The sequence below is a fragment of the Didymosphaeria variabile genome, assembly GCF_027946475.1.
Source record: "Didymosphaeria variabile strain IMI 356815 chromosome Unknown scaffold_3, whole genome shotgun sequence".
Lineage (NCBI taxonomy): Eukaryota > Fungi > Ascomycota > Dothideomycetes > Pleosporales > Didymosphaeriaceae > Didymosphaeria > Didymosphaeria variabile.
In genome coordinates, this window is record NW_026611622.1 from 547925 (window position 1) to 563093 (window position 15169).

General features: G+C 50.7%; 5 protein-coding genes across 5 annotated transcripts; 3 read left to right on the forward strand and 2 right to left on the reverse strand.

Moving 5' to 3' along the window:
- Positions 1-1597: 1597 nt before the first annotated feature.
- N0V89_003528 (uncharacterized protein) lies at positions 1598-3130 on the reverse strand (the record flags this gene model as incomplete). The annotated part of the gene is made up of 1 exon (XM_056212329.1): positions 1598-3130. One exon carries the CDS (start codon positions 3128-3130, stop codon positions 1598-1600), a length of 1533 nt encoding a protein of 510 aa, XP_056072637.1.
- Positions 3131-5109: 1979 nt separating this feature from the next.
- Positions 5110-6249, reverse strand: N0V89_003529 (uncharacterized protein; the record flags this gene model as incomplete). The annotated part of the gene is made up of 1 exon (XM_056212330.1): positions 5110-6249. One exon carries the CDS (start codon positions 6247-6249, stop codon positions 5110-5112), a length of 1140 nt encoding a protein of 379 aa, XP_056072638.1.
- Positions 6250-7933: 1684 nt separating this feature from the next.
- Positions 7934-10003, forward strand: N0V89_003530 (uncharacterized protein; the record flags this gene model as incomplete). Its single annotated transcript, XM_056212331.1, has 3 exons — positions 7934-8147; positions 8255-8336; positions 8389-10003. 3 exons carry the CDS (start codon positions 7934-7936, stop codon positions 10001-10003), a joined length of 1911 nt encoding a protein of 636 aa, XP_056072639.1.
- Positions 10004-10437: 434 nt separating this feature from the next.
- N0V89_003531 (uncharacterized protein) lies at positions 10438-12680 on the forward strand (the record flags this gene model as incomplete). The annotated part of the gene is made up of 2 exons (XM_056212332.1): positions 10438-10444; positions 10690-12680. The coding sequence occupies 2 exons, from the start codon at positions 10438-10440 to the stop codon at positions 12678-12680; spliced, it is 1998 nt and encodes a 665-aa protein (XP_056072640.1).
- Positions 12681-13720: 1040 nt separating this feature from the next.
- Positions 13721-14375, forward strand: N0V89_003532 (uncharacterized protein; the record flags this gene model as incomplete). Its single annotated transcript, XM_056212333.1, has 2 exons — positions 13721-14103; positions 14183-14375. The coding sequence occupies 2 exons, from the start codon at positions 13721-13723 to the stop codon at positions 14373-14375; spliced, it is 576 nt and encodes a 191-aa protein (XP_056072641.1).
- Positions 14376-15169: the final 794 nt, after the last annotated feature.

The window sequence follows — 15169 nt, forward strand, 5'->3', positions numbered from 1 at the left end:
CCGGTCCCGACTACCTTCGGGTTCTCTTTTCTTTCCTTTTTTCGATTATGCAGGGTGGACGTTTGTTTAGTAGCTGGGTTGGGCACAAAAGAGATACCAATTTGGCTGCGCGGGGTCGACCTTTCGCTGGCAGCGCGACAGACTAGCGCGTTCTTGTAGATGCTTGATGATTTGACTTGATGGGATATATATACTTGTACGATTTTGGGGGGGTAGGTAATATCTAATTCTAAATCTTGCTCAAACTTAAGTGTGGAAGTGTCTCATCTCAGCTTGTGACGATTAGCGTGCTCGAACGGAGGGTATGGGTGTGTTTTGCCTGCTTGTTTTTACGGAGCACAGCAGCAGGCGTGGAGTTGTACAGGATGGGTGTCGTTGCACGTCGAGAACTTGAAACCGCGAGTTTCACAGGTTGCAAAGGCGTGCAGAAATGGACGCCATCACACGCTGTATCAAGCTCAAAGCTTCACAACGTACGACAAGGTTCGCGACGGGTAAGACTTCTTCACTGAATGTCTGTTCTTACCGTTGGGATCTACACGGGCAGGTAGGTACATGAGTGTCGTTGCGCAGCATACCAGCTGCTGTGCTCAATGGGACGTAGCATGCTAAATGGTGGAACCGCGCGCAGAGTACACGAGCGTATAAGAATAGAGTGGAAGCCCGCTCTGTCGCATCCTCGGTCATATCATCTGTTGAACTACGAACTAACTTCTGCTACTTGAAATGAACATGCTCATCGCCCTGCTCGTCGCTGTCGCTAAAGCCAATGCCCTCGGCCGCATGATTGTCTACAATGGCTGTTCCGAGAATATCTGTGCGTTTGCCTTGTCCTGCCCGCTCTAGAATCTGACATCTGCGATGAAAGACCTCCGCGATGGCCGCGAGTCCATCGGTAGCGAAGCCTTCGAGATTGAAAAGGATGCGTCATACAAGGAACGATTCGAGGTCGACGGCGCCATGCTTTTCGTTGGTAGTGATCCATCGTTCAGCATTAACACGTCTGATGCGACGGCGCCGAGTGGCATCAGGTTTATGGCCCGGCCGAGCCTCGATCAAGCGGAGTTGGTCTTCTGGAGCTTGGCTGATGGCGCGTCGCATCCCTTCGTCGGACGGATGGTTAGTGTGAAGCCGACTGATCCGGGCTGTGTAGGCGTTGTGTGGAGCAGTGGGACGCCGCCGATGGGAGCTGGGGCTGGGCAGGCGCATGGGGAAGAGATGGTGTGTGGGAGTGAGGTGGACTTGGTGCTTAGTGTGTGTATGGGGTCTTAGAGAAAGAGTTGTGGTGTTCAATGTGCATGTGGGAGAGGAGTGAGGGAATAAGATAGGCTTGCCATAGATACGATTGATAGTCACAGGTGCAGATTGTGGCAAGTGCCATCACGGATTATGTAAAGTAAAACATGCATTTCAAGTTCCGTAATCGCACCCTTCGTAAAGCTCACTGTATACCCGTTTTCGATATTGAGAGTCTATACCCTTGTATCATTCATTGCGCTGACAAGTTCCCGTCGCCATCCTTTTTGTCGATACAGTAGAGACGTGAAGGAAGAGTTTCATCATTCCGCTTCTCTCCGTTCCCTTAGGACCTAGCACTTCAGGCCTCTTTTTCCGCCAGTTTCTGATGAAGCTCTTCGATGAGCTTATCTCGTAGAGCGATCTCAAAGAGGAGTTGCGCTTCATTGGGCGTCTGGAAGTCACCATCTCCAGATTTGGCGGAGTTGTATTCCACCGCCCGCTCGCTGATTCCAGTGGTTGTCGTTGTGTTCCAGGTGTCGGCAGCCTTGCGGTAAGCTAGAAGAGTTGCGCCATGCTTGGATGTGATCATGGTCTCGATACACTTCAGCTCGGGCAGGAGGACACGCTTCGGTAAGATCCACTTTTGCCAGCTGTGAACCTCCGCGGTCGGGTATAGTAGGCGCAATGACTGGAGCGTTGCGGGAAGGACGGTACTGTCGATGGTGCGTGGCTCGTTGTGCTGAATAAGCTCCGGACTCTGCGTGTCGATAAGATTGCGTGGAAATATTAGGGCTTGAGGAAGCCATAGGACCTTGAGCTTGCGGAACCTTTTCAGCGTACCAACTGGGAATGGTTTGACATGATCCAAGAATCGTGTGTCAGTTCCATGGGCTACTGTCAGATAGAATTCTTCGAGCGTATGTGCGATGGGTTTGAGCCGCGCCGAAAGCATGCTAGCGGCACCTGAGGCCTCCTTGGTGATTATGTCGATAGGCTTCTCGGTGTCGAGCCAACGTAGGTACCTATCGTAGTTGTCGAGGTCGATGTTCAAGCGCCGAAGTCCTGCAAAGGGCGACGGCCTCCCTAATCCACTAAAAGCTATGGTCCGGATGGTCCGCCGAGTTGCCTGTGTTAAGAGCACATCTGTCGAAAGTGCCATGGAGATCTCATTTACGCTCAAGGAAGGGTGAGACTGATGATGCTCCATGAACTTGACCCTTTGGTCGAGCCACATTCGTTCCAGCTTTGGCAGGTAACACCACTCTCCACTGGCTTCTACGCATTGCAAGCCCAACTCCTTCAACCCACACAAGCCGGGCACTAAGCTGAAGTCCATTTTGGGAGCCATGAAAACGTTTTCCAGGGCTCCGACGTTCAAGTGATGATATGGAAGATCTACAGCACGGTTCAAGAAGCAAGCATACAGTGTTTCCAAGCTCGGCAGCATGTAAAGCAGCAGACCAAGCCAGGCCACATTGTCGGCATCACATAATTGTTGTAGCCATGCCTTGTTGTTGCGCTGTGAACCCAAGGGCAGAGAGTCGGGAATATTCTCCACGATGCTGGCACTCAGTGCCCGCATGGGGCCCATGTGAATGGAGTCTTCTAATGCCATATAGATGTAGGCGACGTTAATGCTGATGTCCAGCGCCGTGATACCATCAGCGAGGTCTGGTCGCGTTGTGAGTGTGCGCGCGAACAAGAGGATGTGGTTGTCCCCTTGTTTTGGCCTCTCCAACGGCATCGGTAGGCGGATAGTCTTATATAAGAAGGGGTAAGATACCGTCGCGAGCCTTCGCGAGGTGAGGGCGAGCGCATGAAGAGCGCCGGTTGGAAGGAAGTCCGCGACCTGGCAGAGCAGCTCGTTCGGGAGGTGCTCGAATGCGCACATGGTGGTCGAGTCGAGCGATTGAAAAGGTTGAGTGAGCTGTTCAGTCGCTGTCGAGGGGCTCTTTATGGTGCACCGGGGAGCGGCGCCCAGGCGCTAAACACCGCACGTGACCTCGACGTTCGCCCTCAAGGGGCCTGACCTTCACCATACCTGGCGCAAGGCCACGAAGGTGAGCTATCCTCTTTTTGGACTCGTCCTGACACTGATTTCAATCTGGAGATATAGTCAGCATTTGTTATTCTGGTATCCGTTAGAGGCAAGACTCACACCTATTATCGGTATGCGTCTGTATTCTCCATGATTTATATATCTCTTCGAGGCCATCTAGCGTCCCAAGGAGCACAGTAAAATAGCCACCAGAACATTCTCAAGATCGTTCTGCGTATGAAGGTATGCTTCGAGTTCCATGACAACTGTATTCTGTAAGGTATCGAGTCAAGTCTCGCTATAAACTTCCAGTGGGAATGCCTGAAAGATACCAGAAACTCCTGTTGGGGACTGGGCAGCTCTCAGACATGCATGCATGGAACCTTCAAAATTAGGCTCAAGCTTTATACATGCTGAGAATAAGGCGTAAGCACCGAGCTGGCACCCAAACACTTAAGCAAAGTCAGACAACGAAACAATCAGCTCGCTAGCATACAATAAGCCATCACACATTGCTTGTGAGCTGGGCTATTTGTTGAGACGTCAAGCCATCCTTAGACGACTAAGATCCGAAGTTTGCAAAAGATGATGTTGCTAGGCTCTGATCTATCTATTGTCCCTATAATCGTGTGTATGGTTGTTAAGACCCATAGTTGTCATGCTTTAGCGCTGTGGTTAGGAATCGTCAATCTCATACGAAAGAGTAATGAACTTTAGATGGCACACCTCAAGAGCGACGCCGTTCACTCTAATTACCATGCCTCACGCCTCTCTATGACACAATACTGAAATGAATCTGAGAAGCTATACAAATGAAAGAAGCCCGTCACTTGGCTATTTATCTTACCTGAAACAGCTCGATTCAACGACCCGAAGCGGAGAACAATTTAGCCATCTACATGCATCATCCCATGTTCTACACAGATTTATCTTGACACTGACGAAGCCCCCCTATCGACTTGAAGACGAGCGCGCGCGCAACGCACTGTACACGAGCTCACCGGGAAACGAACTAACGCAGGAGATGTATCATGTAGTGGAGGAATATGGTGGATCCGTCATAAGTGTGGGTACGCAACGTTGCTTGCCAAGTTGAGTCCGTGTGGGGTTGACCCGTCAGGCAAGATCAGGATTAGTTCTACACGTTATATTGGGGGCCTCATTGTGTTGCCCGCAGGAGGCTTTGAACATGCCTGCGGGGAAGAACCTTCGTTGGAGATAATCTTGAGAGTGTGGCGAAATGCACTGATTGAACCAGGGCAGGTTGGAGGCACAATGGTGAAGAGGATCAATTATCTACCTGAGTACGCATCATGATCTGTAACTTGCGGGGCATAAGGCTGCCAATAGAGGCCCTTATCATTGATCCTGGTAAGTAGAACTTGGTTTCCGCAACCGATACATTATGCATCGTCTCCCCTCATGCTGTTTGTACACATCGACCATGTCTCGCAGGCGCCAATATGAAGCCATTTCGTTCGGTGAGTCCGTCTTCCACCAACATCCCAGGTATGAAGTTAATTCTCTCGGTCCGCCAACTGTTCCTCGAGCTCCTGTATGCGTCGGTCTCGCAGGGCAATCTCGAAGAGAAGTCGTTCATTCTCGGTGGATGGCAATGCACACTGGCCAGATTTGATGGTGTTGCAACCGATGACACGGGTTTTGATATCGTAAGATGCGATCACGTTCCAAACTTCAGCGTCTTCAGCATTGTACCCCGTAACGTAGGTATCATGCTCGGAGGCAATCATCAACTCGATGTGTTGGAGGCGAGTCAGGCGGTAGCGGTGTGCCACGAGTTCCTTCAACCAACTATGAATCTTCACAGTCGGCTATGAGATCTGCAGTGCTTCCAGTGTCGTAGGAAGATAACTGTAGTCGGTCATAGAGAAGTCGCTACGACTGGCCAAGTGATCAAAACCTCGAGGAAGGATCAGCGCTTGTGGTACCTCCAGTACCTTCAGCTTGTAGAATCGATTAAGAGAGTCTACAGGCACGGGATCGACGAGGTTCAGGAACACCGGATAGGTACCTTGAAGTACCGTCACACGAAGTTCCTCGAGTGTGTGTACCATTGGTTCAATCTTCGGCAGCAGATTTGCGAAGGAGCCGATGTTCTCTGCGTCAATATGGCCCCAACCGTTGTCTAGGCTGATACTCAATCGTCGAAGTGTAGAGAAAGATGTTGACCTGAGGTGTCGCTCATGGAGAAACATGGGCTGGGCTGGTGGCAATAGAATACCTGACGCCTGTTCCGTATATATCTCTTCTACCTGAGACGAAGGCTCGCAAATCTCATAATGCAGAGAGAGGTCGACGTTTGGACCAAGCCGCATGCGCTTCAGGTTCGGCAAGCAGCATAACTTCCAGGTTGAAGCCTTGCAGTGCAGCTCCAGGTTCTTCACCTTGCGCAGGCCGGGGACTGTGTTGAGATCGATTTCAGGATCTTCGAACAGTGCACGAAAGCTTGCGTTTTCGGCCATGGGAGGGTACTCGTCATGTCTGTCGAAGAAGCGAGCGGTAAGGTCCTCCAAATTTGGTAGCATATATAGGAGAAGTCCAAGCCAGGCTTCACTACTGGCGCTGTACACTTCCCGCACCCACCTTTCGTTAGCCAGCTGTGAACCTACCGGCACGACGTCAAGAATGCGACCGATGGCGGAGCTACCAGCGGCGATTGGGCCGCCTGAGTGCAAATCGTCATTTCGCGAGCATACACTAACATCGAGCTCCACGATGCGCTCAGCTAGATGCGGCCGCATTGACAAAGTGCGCACCAGAAAGAAGATACGATGTGACCAGTCGGAGGCGTTGCCGTCCGGGGTTGGGAGATGTAGCTTCTTGTAAAGCTCATCATAAGCAGCGGTGCTCAGTTCCTTAGATGTGAGCGCCAGTGAGTGAAGGGCACCGCTCGGCAGGTAGCTGGCGATGAAAAGCAGCAATTCGGTCGAGAGATCTTTCAGTCCCGTCATGGTGGACGTCGGCAAGGTATGAGAGGGTGTTGAGTGTTATGCGGTGTTTGAGGTGCGGTCCAATGGCTCTTTATAGGGTAGGGGAGAGCGACTCAAGCGCAAGGACACCACGTGATCTGACTTTCACCGTACCCGCACTGTTAGACTTCCTATTGTGGAAACATGGGCTAAGCGAAATGAGAGTTTTTCCAGGTTAGGGGCGTCAGAAGGGGCAAGTAGTGCAGCCGAAGTGAATAAGTGTCCCGCTGCCACTAGAGATCTTGTGGACAGACTAAAGCTATGCCTGTGGCCGAGAGAGGCTGAGCATTACACATAGAACCAATCCAAGCCATAATAATATAGAAGAGCATCAGTAAGACTAACAGTAAGTGCTGACCCAAATTGAATAGATTCGAGCCGTGTACACCCGGGGTCCGCTCGAGATATATGCATGCCCAAGGTGAGATGCAAACACTTAAATAGATAGCCACTCACTCTTCGCAAGGCCAAACCCTTATGAGAATCAAACGATTTGCTCGACGGCGCTCCTCAAATCTCGCAAAACGATTGTGAGATTGCTCAACTCAAAGAGATTCACCATATTCTTGCTGCTTACAGCTATTGCCATATACGATAAAATTGATTGCATGAGAGACCTCAGTAATTGGATGCACTAATCACCTCGATGTAGAGTTACAGCGTACGTTGGCATCAATTACGATGTCATCTTTGGAGAGCAGATATGAAGCACCAATGTACTTTGACTGGGAAGCGTAATTTGCCAGCTCTGTCGTAATCCCAGCCTATAGACTGTCGAAAATGGCGAGGCCCCAACTCAGATGCTTCTCTTGCATGATGCGGTCATGCTACCCGATTTGAAGCGCAAAGCAAGTCGGCGGCCCTCAAACATCCGGACGAAATGCCACCATATAAAAACGAGCCAAACATTCACAAACTGCCTGAGGCGGTCACGTTTATAGGCAATTGAAGATATCCGCGTAGTTTCCACAAGGATCACAAATACGACAGCATACAAGATTAATTTCGTTGCGTACTACGGCTAAAAAGACTCCGCTCGATGGTCTATGTTCGCATTCTGAGGGCGTAAATAGATGGCGTGCATACTGCCTACGATTACGTCTGCAAAACGATCAGGTGGGATTCCCAAATACCTGTGCGAACCAACAGCCCAAGCTCTTAGGAGCCTAGGAGAGATTTAAAATGAAAGAGTTTCTCTGTCGCCATTGTAGTCCGACATTCGACTCAGGACTTTGGTGCTATAAAATTTTGCCAGCTAGTACGTTTACCACTGTCACGTCATATCTATGGTCAATAAGTCATTTCCTTGTCTATACATGTTTTCTGAGCCCTTGGTATGCCCTTGCCTTCCACGGAGTGCAGTGTACGTCGTTTTCGCGACTGTCGTGCACGTTCGGGTGATCGTTCCGATATGTCGTCATTACCGTCATAACCTCCGCGCTGCGCGGCTCCTCTTTATTCCCACATTGCTAGCTCGTAACAGGTAAGCTTCTGATGTAAAGACCTAATGCAGTTGAAAACGTCCAGTCGGAGGTGATCTCTCGACGCGTTACTGTATCGTCATTGAATATGCGGCAGACTGTTGTACACGCGGGCTGGTCCTCATAATAAAGCACACATTCGATTGCTTCTCATGCCCAGTCTCGTTCATTCTATTTTGGCCACAATGCTGTCCAAAATATACGTGATATTGCTTTTGGTATTTTGCGTCGCATCTCGGAATTTCACCAACGAGTACGACTATGTGATTGCAGGTGCGGGTACTGCTGGGCTGCTGCTAGCGAACATCTTATCCGAGGACCCCAATGTCAAGGTCTTGGTACTAGAGGCAGGTTCCGACTCCAGGAAAGAAGCAAATGTGACGGATCCAGAACGGCGAGGTAAGTGCTCGGTAATGTCTGGCAAAGTAGCATTGATTCGAGTGGCGGTACAGGGACAATACAGCACACACAGTATGACTGGGGTTTTGAATCAACACTGCAACCAGGACTATACGACAACGGTACCGGAGGATCCCAGTACGTGCCGCGAGGCAAGACTATTGGTGGAACGAGCGCCATGAACTGGATGTAAGAGTTTCTAGACAAGTACTTGCATCGGAAGCACGTTAAGACGCTATAGGATACATAACGAAGACTCGCGTGTCCAATTGGACATATGGGAGAGTGTCCTCAATCTGACCGGCTGGAACTGGGAGTCCATGTCAACAGCTTTTCGAGAGTCTGAAACTATGTATGCTCCGTCTACGGATCTTGCAGATGTTCTCCCATACGATGCTTCCCTGCATGGAGGCGCCGGTCCCATTGAATCGACTTTCCAGCGCAGTGTGTACACCTTGTACTCCCAGTACGTGTCGCCAACACTGGAATCGCAAGGCTTCACGCCCACGCATGATGGGAACAACGGGGATGCCAACGGACCCAACTTCCTTCCTTTCGCAATCTATCCATTCAACTACACGCGCTCCTACGCGGGGTCCGCATACACAGCCGTGGAGTATCGACCGAACATGGAGGTCAGAACAAATTGCCAGGTTACCGGGATAACGTGGGCATCTACAGGAGCCAACGTGACCGCGTCTGGACTAAAATACGTTCCTGCAGACGGATCTACGAATCAAACGACTCAAGTTGCTGGTCGCGAAATTGTTATTAGCGCAGGGGCTATTCAATCGCCTCAAATTCTCGAGCTGAGTGGCATTGGTGATCCAGAAATCCTACAAGCCGTCAATGTCACGCCCGTGGTCAACCTCACGAATGTCGGCACCAGTCTACGCGATCCTCCAATGACCAACTACTGGCCCATACAGTTCAAGATCAATAGATCTGTGAACTTGACCGGTAACGAATTTATTCAGAACTTCATCGACCTCGAGCCAGCATCCAAGATTCTCTCTCCTGCAGATTACTACGCAGCATCGACATGGTTGAACAGCACAACCACAATTCCCGGATTAGGAGATGCACAGCTGGCAGTGTTCAAAGAACTTTGGTACACCAACCAGCCACTCATAGAGTTTGCGTGGCAGTATAAGACGGCAAACGTTACGCCTTACTGCCTTGTGCCGCTTTCGCAAGGCACAGTGCACATCAACTCTAGTGATCCACTGCATCCTCCAGCCATCAATCCGAACTACAACGTGGTCAATGCGACTATTAACGGAACTGTCGTGCAGTGGGATATGTGGTTCCTCGCAAAAGCAGCTCAGTACTACACGGAGCTACTTGCTACCTCAGCACCTATGAGCTTGATAGTTACCTCCACGGTACCAGATTACAACCTGCCCTTCGCGGAGTGGTACGAAGCCATCTTCCAGCAAACCGGTTCGTCACAGCATTTGACGGGCGGCAACCCAATGCTAGAGAGGGAAGCTGGCGGTGTTGTGGATACGGAGTTGAAGGTCTACGGGACGAACAACGTCAGGGTGGTTGATGGAAGTGTTTTCCCGTACCAACCAAGTGCGCATCCGATGGGGGTCACATATGCGCTTGCTGTTCGTGCGGCAAGAATTTTCCAGGCTGGTAAGTATACGGAAACTACTGATCTACCGTCGAGTAATGCGAGTGCAAACGCGACTGCAACGTTCCCACCGGGTGGAAGTGGGAGCGGGAATGGGTCATCAGTCACTACTGGGGTTCCATCTTCCTACACAGGTGGGGCGAATATAGTGGGTCTTGAAAGGCTTGGGTGGGGGATGTTCAGCGCGTTTGTCTTCGCGATCAGCCAGTTCGTGTAAAAAAGCGGCGGTCGCAAAGTTCGCAAAGTATTTACTCGTTACTAGGGATGCGCGTTAGGCCGACATATGAGTCAGTTCAAGGCGTGAGACTACTCAGGCGGTGGAGGACTTAGCACATCAGGCTTATCTCCGGGCTACCGTTTCTGCGGCATGTTGTAACTATGTCATCTGTATCGGTACATATCACAGTGCCTTCCGCGTGTTGAATACCACAGATATATATCGAGTCTCGCAGCTCGTCTTTTTACCTTCGCAAGTGTTACAACAACGCTGTCATACCGAGCCGCCCCCACCCGGCCATAGCATCTCTCCCGCCACAAGAAATTCATTGCGATCAGTTTTAAAAAAACCTCATCACAACCTCCCATAATCCCATTGTCCATGAGCCTTCCGCAGCATGATCCACAATTCTACATTCGCGGTTACGCAAAACAATGCGCCGTGCACAACGGCCCCAAAATCTCACCCGAGAAGGCAACAAGTATCCAAAGCATGTATGTGGTGTCGCGAATATCGAATAAAATGCGATACTGCTATTCCATGTCGGAATTGTAGAGCAAAGGGGCGAAAGTGCACATCTGGACGTGGACAGAAGGAAGTGCGCACCTTTTCAGGGGCGATCAGGTTGGTCAAAACCGCTGTCAGAATGAACCATGGCTGACTCTCCGCGCGACACAGAGAAATAGATCGTCTAAATGATTATGTGAAAGAGCTCGAAGAAAAGCTGCGGAAGTTGCAGCCGGACGAGACAAGAAAAGAAAATGTCGAAGTCGAGACGATAAAGAGCCAATCGCCCGGAAGACGATCTCTAAAGCATGATCGAGCACCGGCAGTACCTACGTATCTGGATCCACTTGCGGAGCTAGGTGTTAACAAGAAGTACTACAACTGGGATGTGGTATCAATACGAAAGCCTCAAACCCACCAGCAAACGTACGGGACGTCTTCTTCTTTTTACTACATCAATCAGATGACAGTCTATATGAACGCTGTCTTAAGAGAAAAGCTCAACCATGCGCGCCTTGACACTGTCTACAAACCATATCACGCCGGTCCCGATGGCGATGCGCTCCACAGCAGTCACGATGGTAGCCATCTGACAGCATCCAAGGATGGGTTTGACTTGTCCAGATTTGCAGAGGAGACTTATCTGTCTGGATTCTGGACTGATTTTGATAACGTCGCTCTCATCGTCAGTCGAGACGAATTTGAAAGACGCTTTGATTCACTTTGGCAATCTTTTCGAGCTCTACGACTTCCTTCGGCTCTTGTGGACGTCATACTCGCTTTGTGCATGCAACGCAGTGCTCAAATATCTTCGACAAATTTAAAACACCATGGCTTACAAAACCCGGAAGTGGCTGGTCTATGGTGGCATCGCAGGAGTCAACGGCTTCTCGTCGACGATCTTGAAGAGCCTTCTATCGCGACCTTTCAGTGTCACCTGCTGAGTGTAATGTGGCTCTCGAATGCAGGGCTTCACAACACTGCACACAGCGTCATGGCGAGTGGCATCCGGGTTGGCATCATCTTAGGTCTTCACCTCGAAACTCCGGAGACCCTATCTCTTGAGCACCGCGAGTTCAGGAAGCGACTATGGTGGACTACGTACGCGCTGGAGATGAAATTCGCCATGGACCTCGGACGTCCTATTGCTGTTAATTGCAAACAGGTCACCTGCTGCCTACCGTCTGAGAAAGCTCCCATTCCCGACAGTGCAAAGAGTGCGTTGTCGTACAATATCCACCTGATCAAGTTGCTTTTGGCAGGTCGGGCCGTCTACATTACGTTTTATCGCCGATGCGCAGAAGAGCTTGATTCAAGCGGCAAGGAAACGATCTACGAAGACCTCGCCGTACTAGAAGAATGCGCAAAGTTTCTCGCTTCTAACATCATCTACCTGCGGACTTGGGCGAAACATGTTCCAAGCGCACTTCAAACGATCCCCGGTAAAGCATTCTCAGTCGACGATATAAAGCTGGACTTCAGCGATAGTGAAATATACATTCCTTTAAGACGACAAAGCATACTTCTGGAACTCCACTATCACACTATGGCGATGAACTTGTTCCGCCCATTCATCGCCTTCTCGACATCACAACGCCCAGCAATGCCGAATACACAGACACATGCTCTCTCCTGCGCCAAGCATGCAGCCGCTATAACTAGCATCCTGGAACAAACGTGCACTAAGTCGAATTACCTAGACGGCATGCTCGAAGTGTGGCAATGGCAGTGGTCTGCAGCACTGTCCCTCGTCGGCTATATCCTGGCATATCCTCACAATCCCGTTTCCCCTTCCGTTCGCCGCTCTATCGATACCGCAATCTCTATTTTGCGCACCTGTTCAAAGGACGTCGCAGCTGAGGTCATCCATGAGCTAGTCGCCAAAGCCGACGCTTTACACCCCGGAGTCCAGCACTCGTGCGAGACTGTAGACTCCACAAATTTAGCGGAGCAAGGTACACAATCCCTGGAGACATTAGTATCCGGTGGATTGGGTTGGGATTTTGGGGACGATTTCCATAACGTGGCTGAAGGCTTGGACGATCTGTCGGGTGGAAGCAGCGTGATGTGTGGAGCAGGCTCATCTTTTGCGCTTGAAGGCCTTGATTGTGGCGATCAGAGCATGTTCGACCTCTTGGACTTTGAAGGCGTGGATAATCTTGAGCAATAATCAGTAGCAGCTATAGGGCATGTGTAGAATCGAACACTGGGACGTGCTTCGCATGTGGTATCGTTAGCGTATCCGCGGTTCTACGAAGACGTCATCGCACAAGTGGTCGATTCCCCGGTTGTGAAAGGCAAGATGATGCGAAGCTTGAAGGCCTCGACGGCAAAAGAATTAACAATGACCGATTCGAGTGTAGCTGCGTCGCAAGCGGCCACTGCATCAACGCCGTCGCTGTCATGTGACACAAACCCCGATATTTCGTCCTATCGATCCAATTAGATTCTATCGGACATTTCCCGGTAGGCTCAATAAGGTATTGTGGGTACAGCTGACCTTGAGGCGCGCCGGCTGACAAACTACTCCGCACGCGTATCGAGGGCGGAATCACCCGCCCCCACCTGCGCCAGCCTTACCAATATTCTTGGTCAACAGTTTGCAATCAAGGAGCTCCGCACGGAAGAGCTTCTACAAAGCCAAGCCAAGTCTAGATTGAACTCCTATTCTAGTCTGAAAATCCTTCTGGAGAAGCGTCTCAGATTAGCCTCCTCGATCATGACAATGCGCGCTTGGATGCTTGACGGGCCGGGGGACCCTTCTTCCTTCTATATCAAAGAGATACCTATACCGGACGTACAACAAGGCTGGGTGTTGATCCAAGTGAAAGCTTTCGGGCTGAACCGAAGCGAACATCACACGCTGATAGGTAATGCGATACCTCAGAAAACGGACTGAGCTGTCAAAGCTGATGATAAAAGGTCTCGCGGAAGGTGTCACATTCCCCCGAGTGCTCGGTATCGAAGCCACCGGAATAGTAGTTTCAGCCCCAGGCGGAGAGTTCAAGAAAGGCCAACAGGTGTGCGCGACGATGGGCGGCATGGGCAGACAGTTTGATGGAGGTTATGCAGGTGATGATACGCCCTGCAGATAGGCTTACGAGAGCATGCCTAACATTCGGGTGAACAGAATATACGTGCGTACGGTCGGAGCACGTTGTCGCATTCCGTTCTTCGTTAGACTGGGGTATCTTAGGAGGCGTACCCGAGATGCTGCATACCACTTGGGGGGCTCTTGAGATCGGCATGGATGCTAAGAAAGGCCAGTCGATACTCATTCGAGGTGGCACTTCGTCTATTGGAATGGCGACTGCTGTCTTGGCCAAACAACTACTGATGACGGTTTATTCTACAACTAGGAATGAGCGGAAGAAAGACGCACTTCAAAAAGTCGGAGTTGACCACGTCCTGATGGATGATGGAAATGTTTCTGCACAGGTCCGGGCGATTGCTCCTGAGGGTGTCGACTGTGCGATAGAGCTCATTGGAACGGATGCGTTACCGGATACGTTGAAAGCCTGCAAGGTCAAAGGCGTCACTTGTTTCGTCGGAATGCTATCCAATCAGTGGACCGTCAAGGAGTTTTACCCGATGTAAGTCTCTTGGTATTCTACCAAAGGTAGAAACCAATCTAATACGCTGTCTTAGTGGATACCTTCCTCACGGCGTAAGGCTTTCCGGTTACGCCAGCGGAGTGGACCAGCTTCCAGAGCACGTGATTCAGGAGTTTCTCGATGCTGTAGAAGCGGGAAGAGCCGTTGTGCCGATCGACAAGGTTTTCCAATTTGAAGGGTTGAAAGAAGCTCATGAGAGGATGGAAGCCGGTTCAGCGGTGGGCAAGATGGTGGTCCTCACGGGTACGTGAGCTAGACATGCCCGTTTCTGAGCTGCAGTAAAATTGAATGATAATCTCGCCGCGATATTTCCATGGCATCTGATAGTTACGTGCGTTTTCGCAGTCCCACTGGCCCCCAATGGGTCGCTCGTGTGCGCGTCACGGATGTGGGGCGTAACCGCTCGCTTGGTTGTGTAATGGTCAGACATACGAACATATGTTACATCTTCTCGGCGAAGGATCGATTGATCTCTTGGAAGGGGGCCAGTCGGTCTCGTAAAGGGGCCGAAGGTAGGATCAAAGCAGTAATTCGCACAGCGGTTTCCGCTTCGACAGCTCTTACCTGCCCAAAGTACTATGGTATACAAACCCACACGGGCCTCTAGGTGGCGGATCAGTGAATCCAAGTCTTCCAGGCCCTGGGGCCAGATGCAATCTTCGGCATGATTGCAGTTTGATGAGCTTCGAAGATCCGACAATTGTTAGTTGCTGCATGTGCTAGCGATTTCTAATTAATCACGCTTGACGACTGACTAGCTACATTTGGACACTAGCGTCAGCTTAAGCGCCGTTCGAGCCTTGCACACCTCCTCGATCACGACAAGTACCATCAACCGAGCGGATCCGGCTCCTCCCGCCCCCAATCTGCGTTGGAAATACGCCCTGCCCCAGCTCACGAGGCGGTTTCCTCTACCTTGGCTCTCAGCCGCATATCGCCCCTGATCAACTTACACAGTACCACAGGTAGCTTACGCGTTGGTTCTCAAAGTCCCGGACAGCGAACCAAAAGATTTCCAAGTGCAAGCTTTACTGCTTGAAGCAGA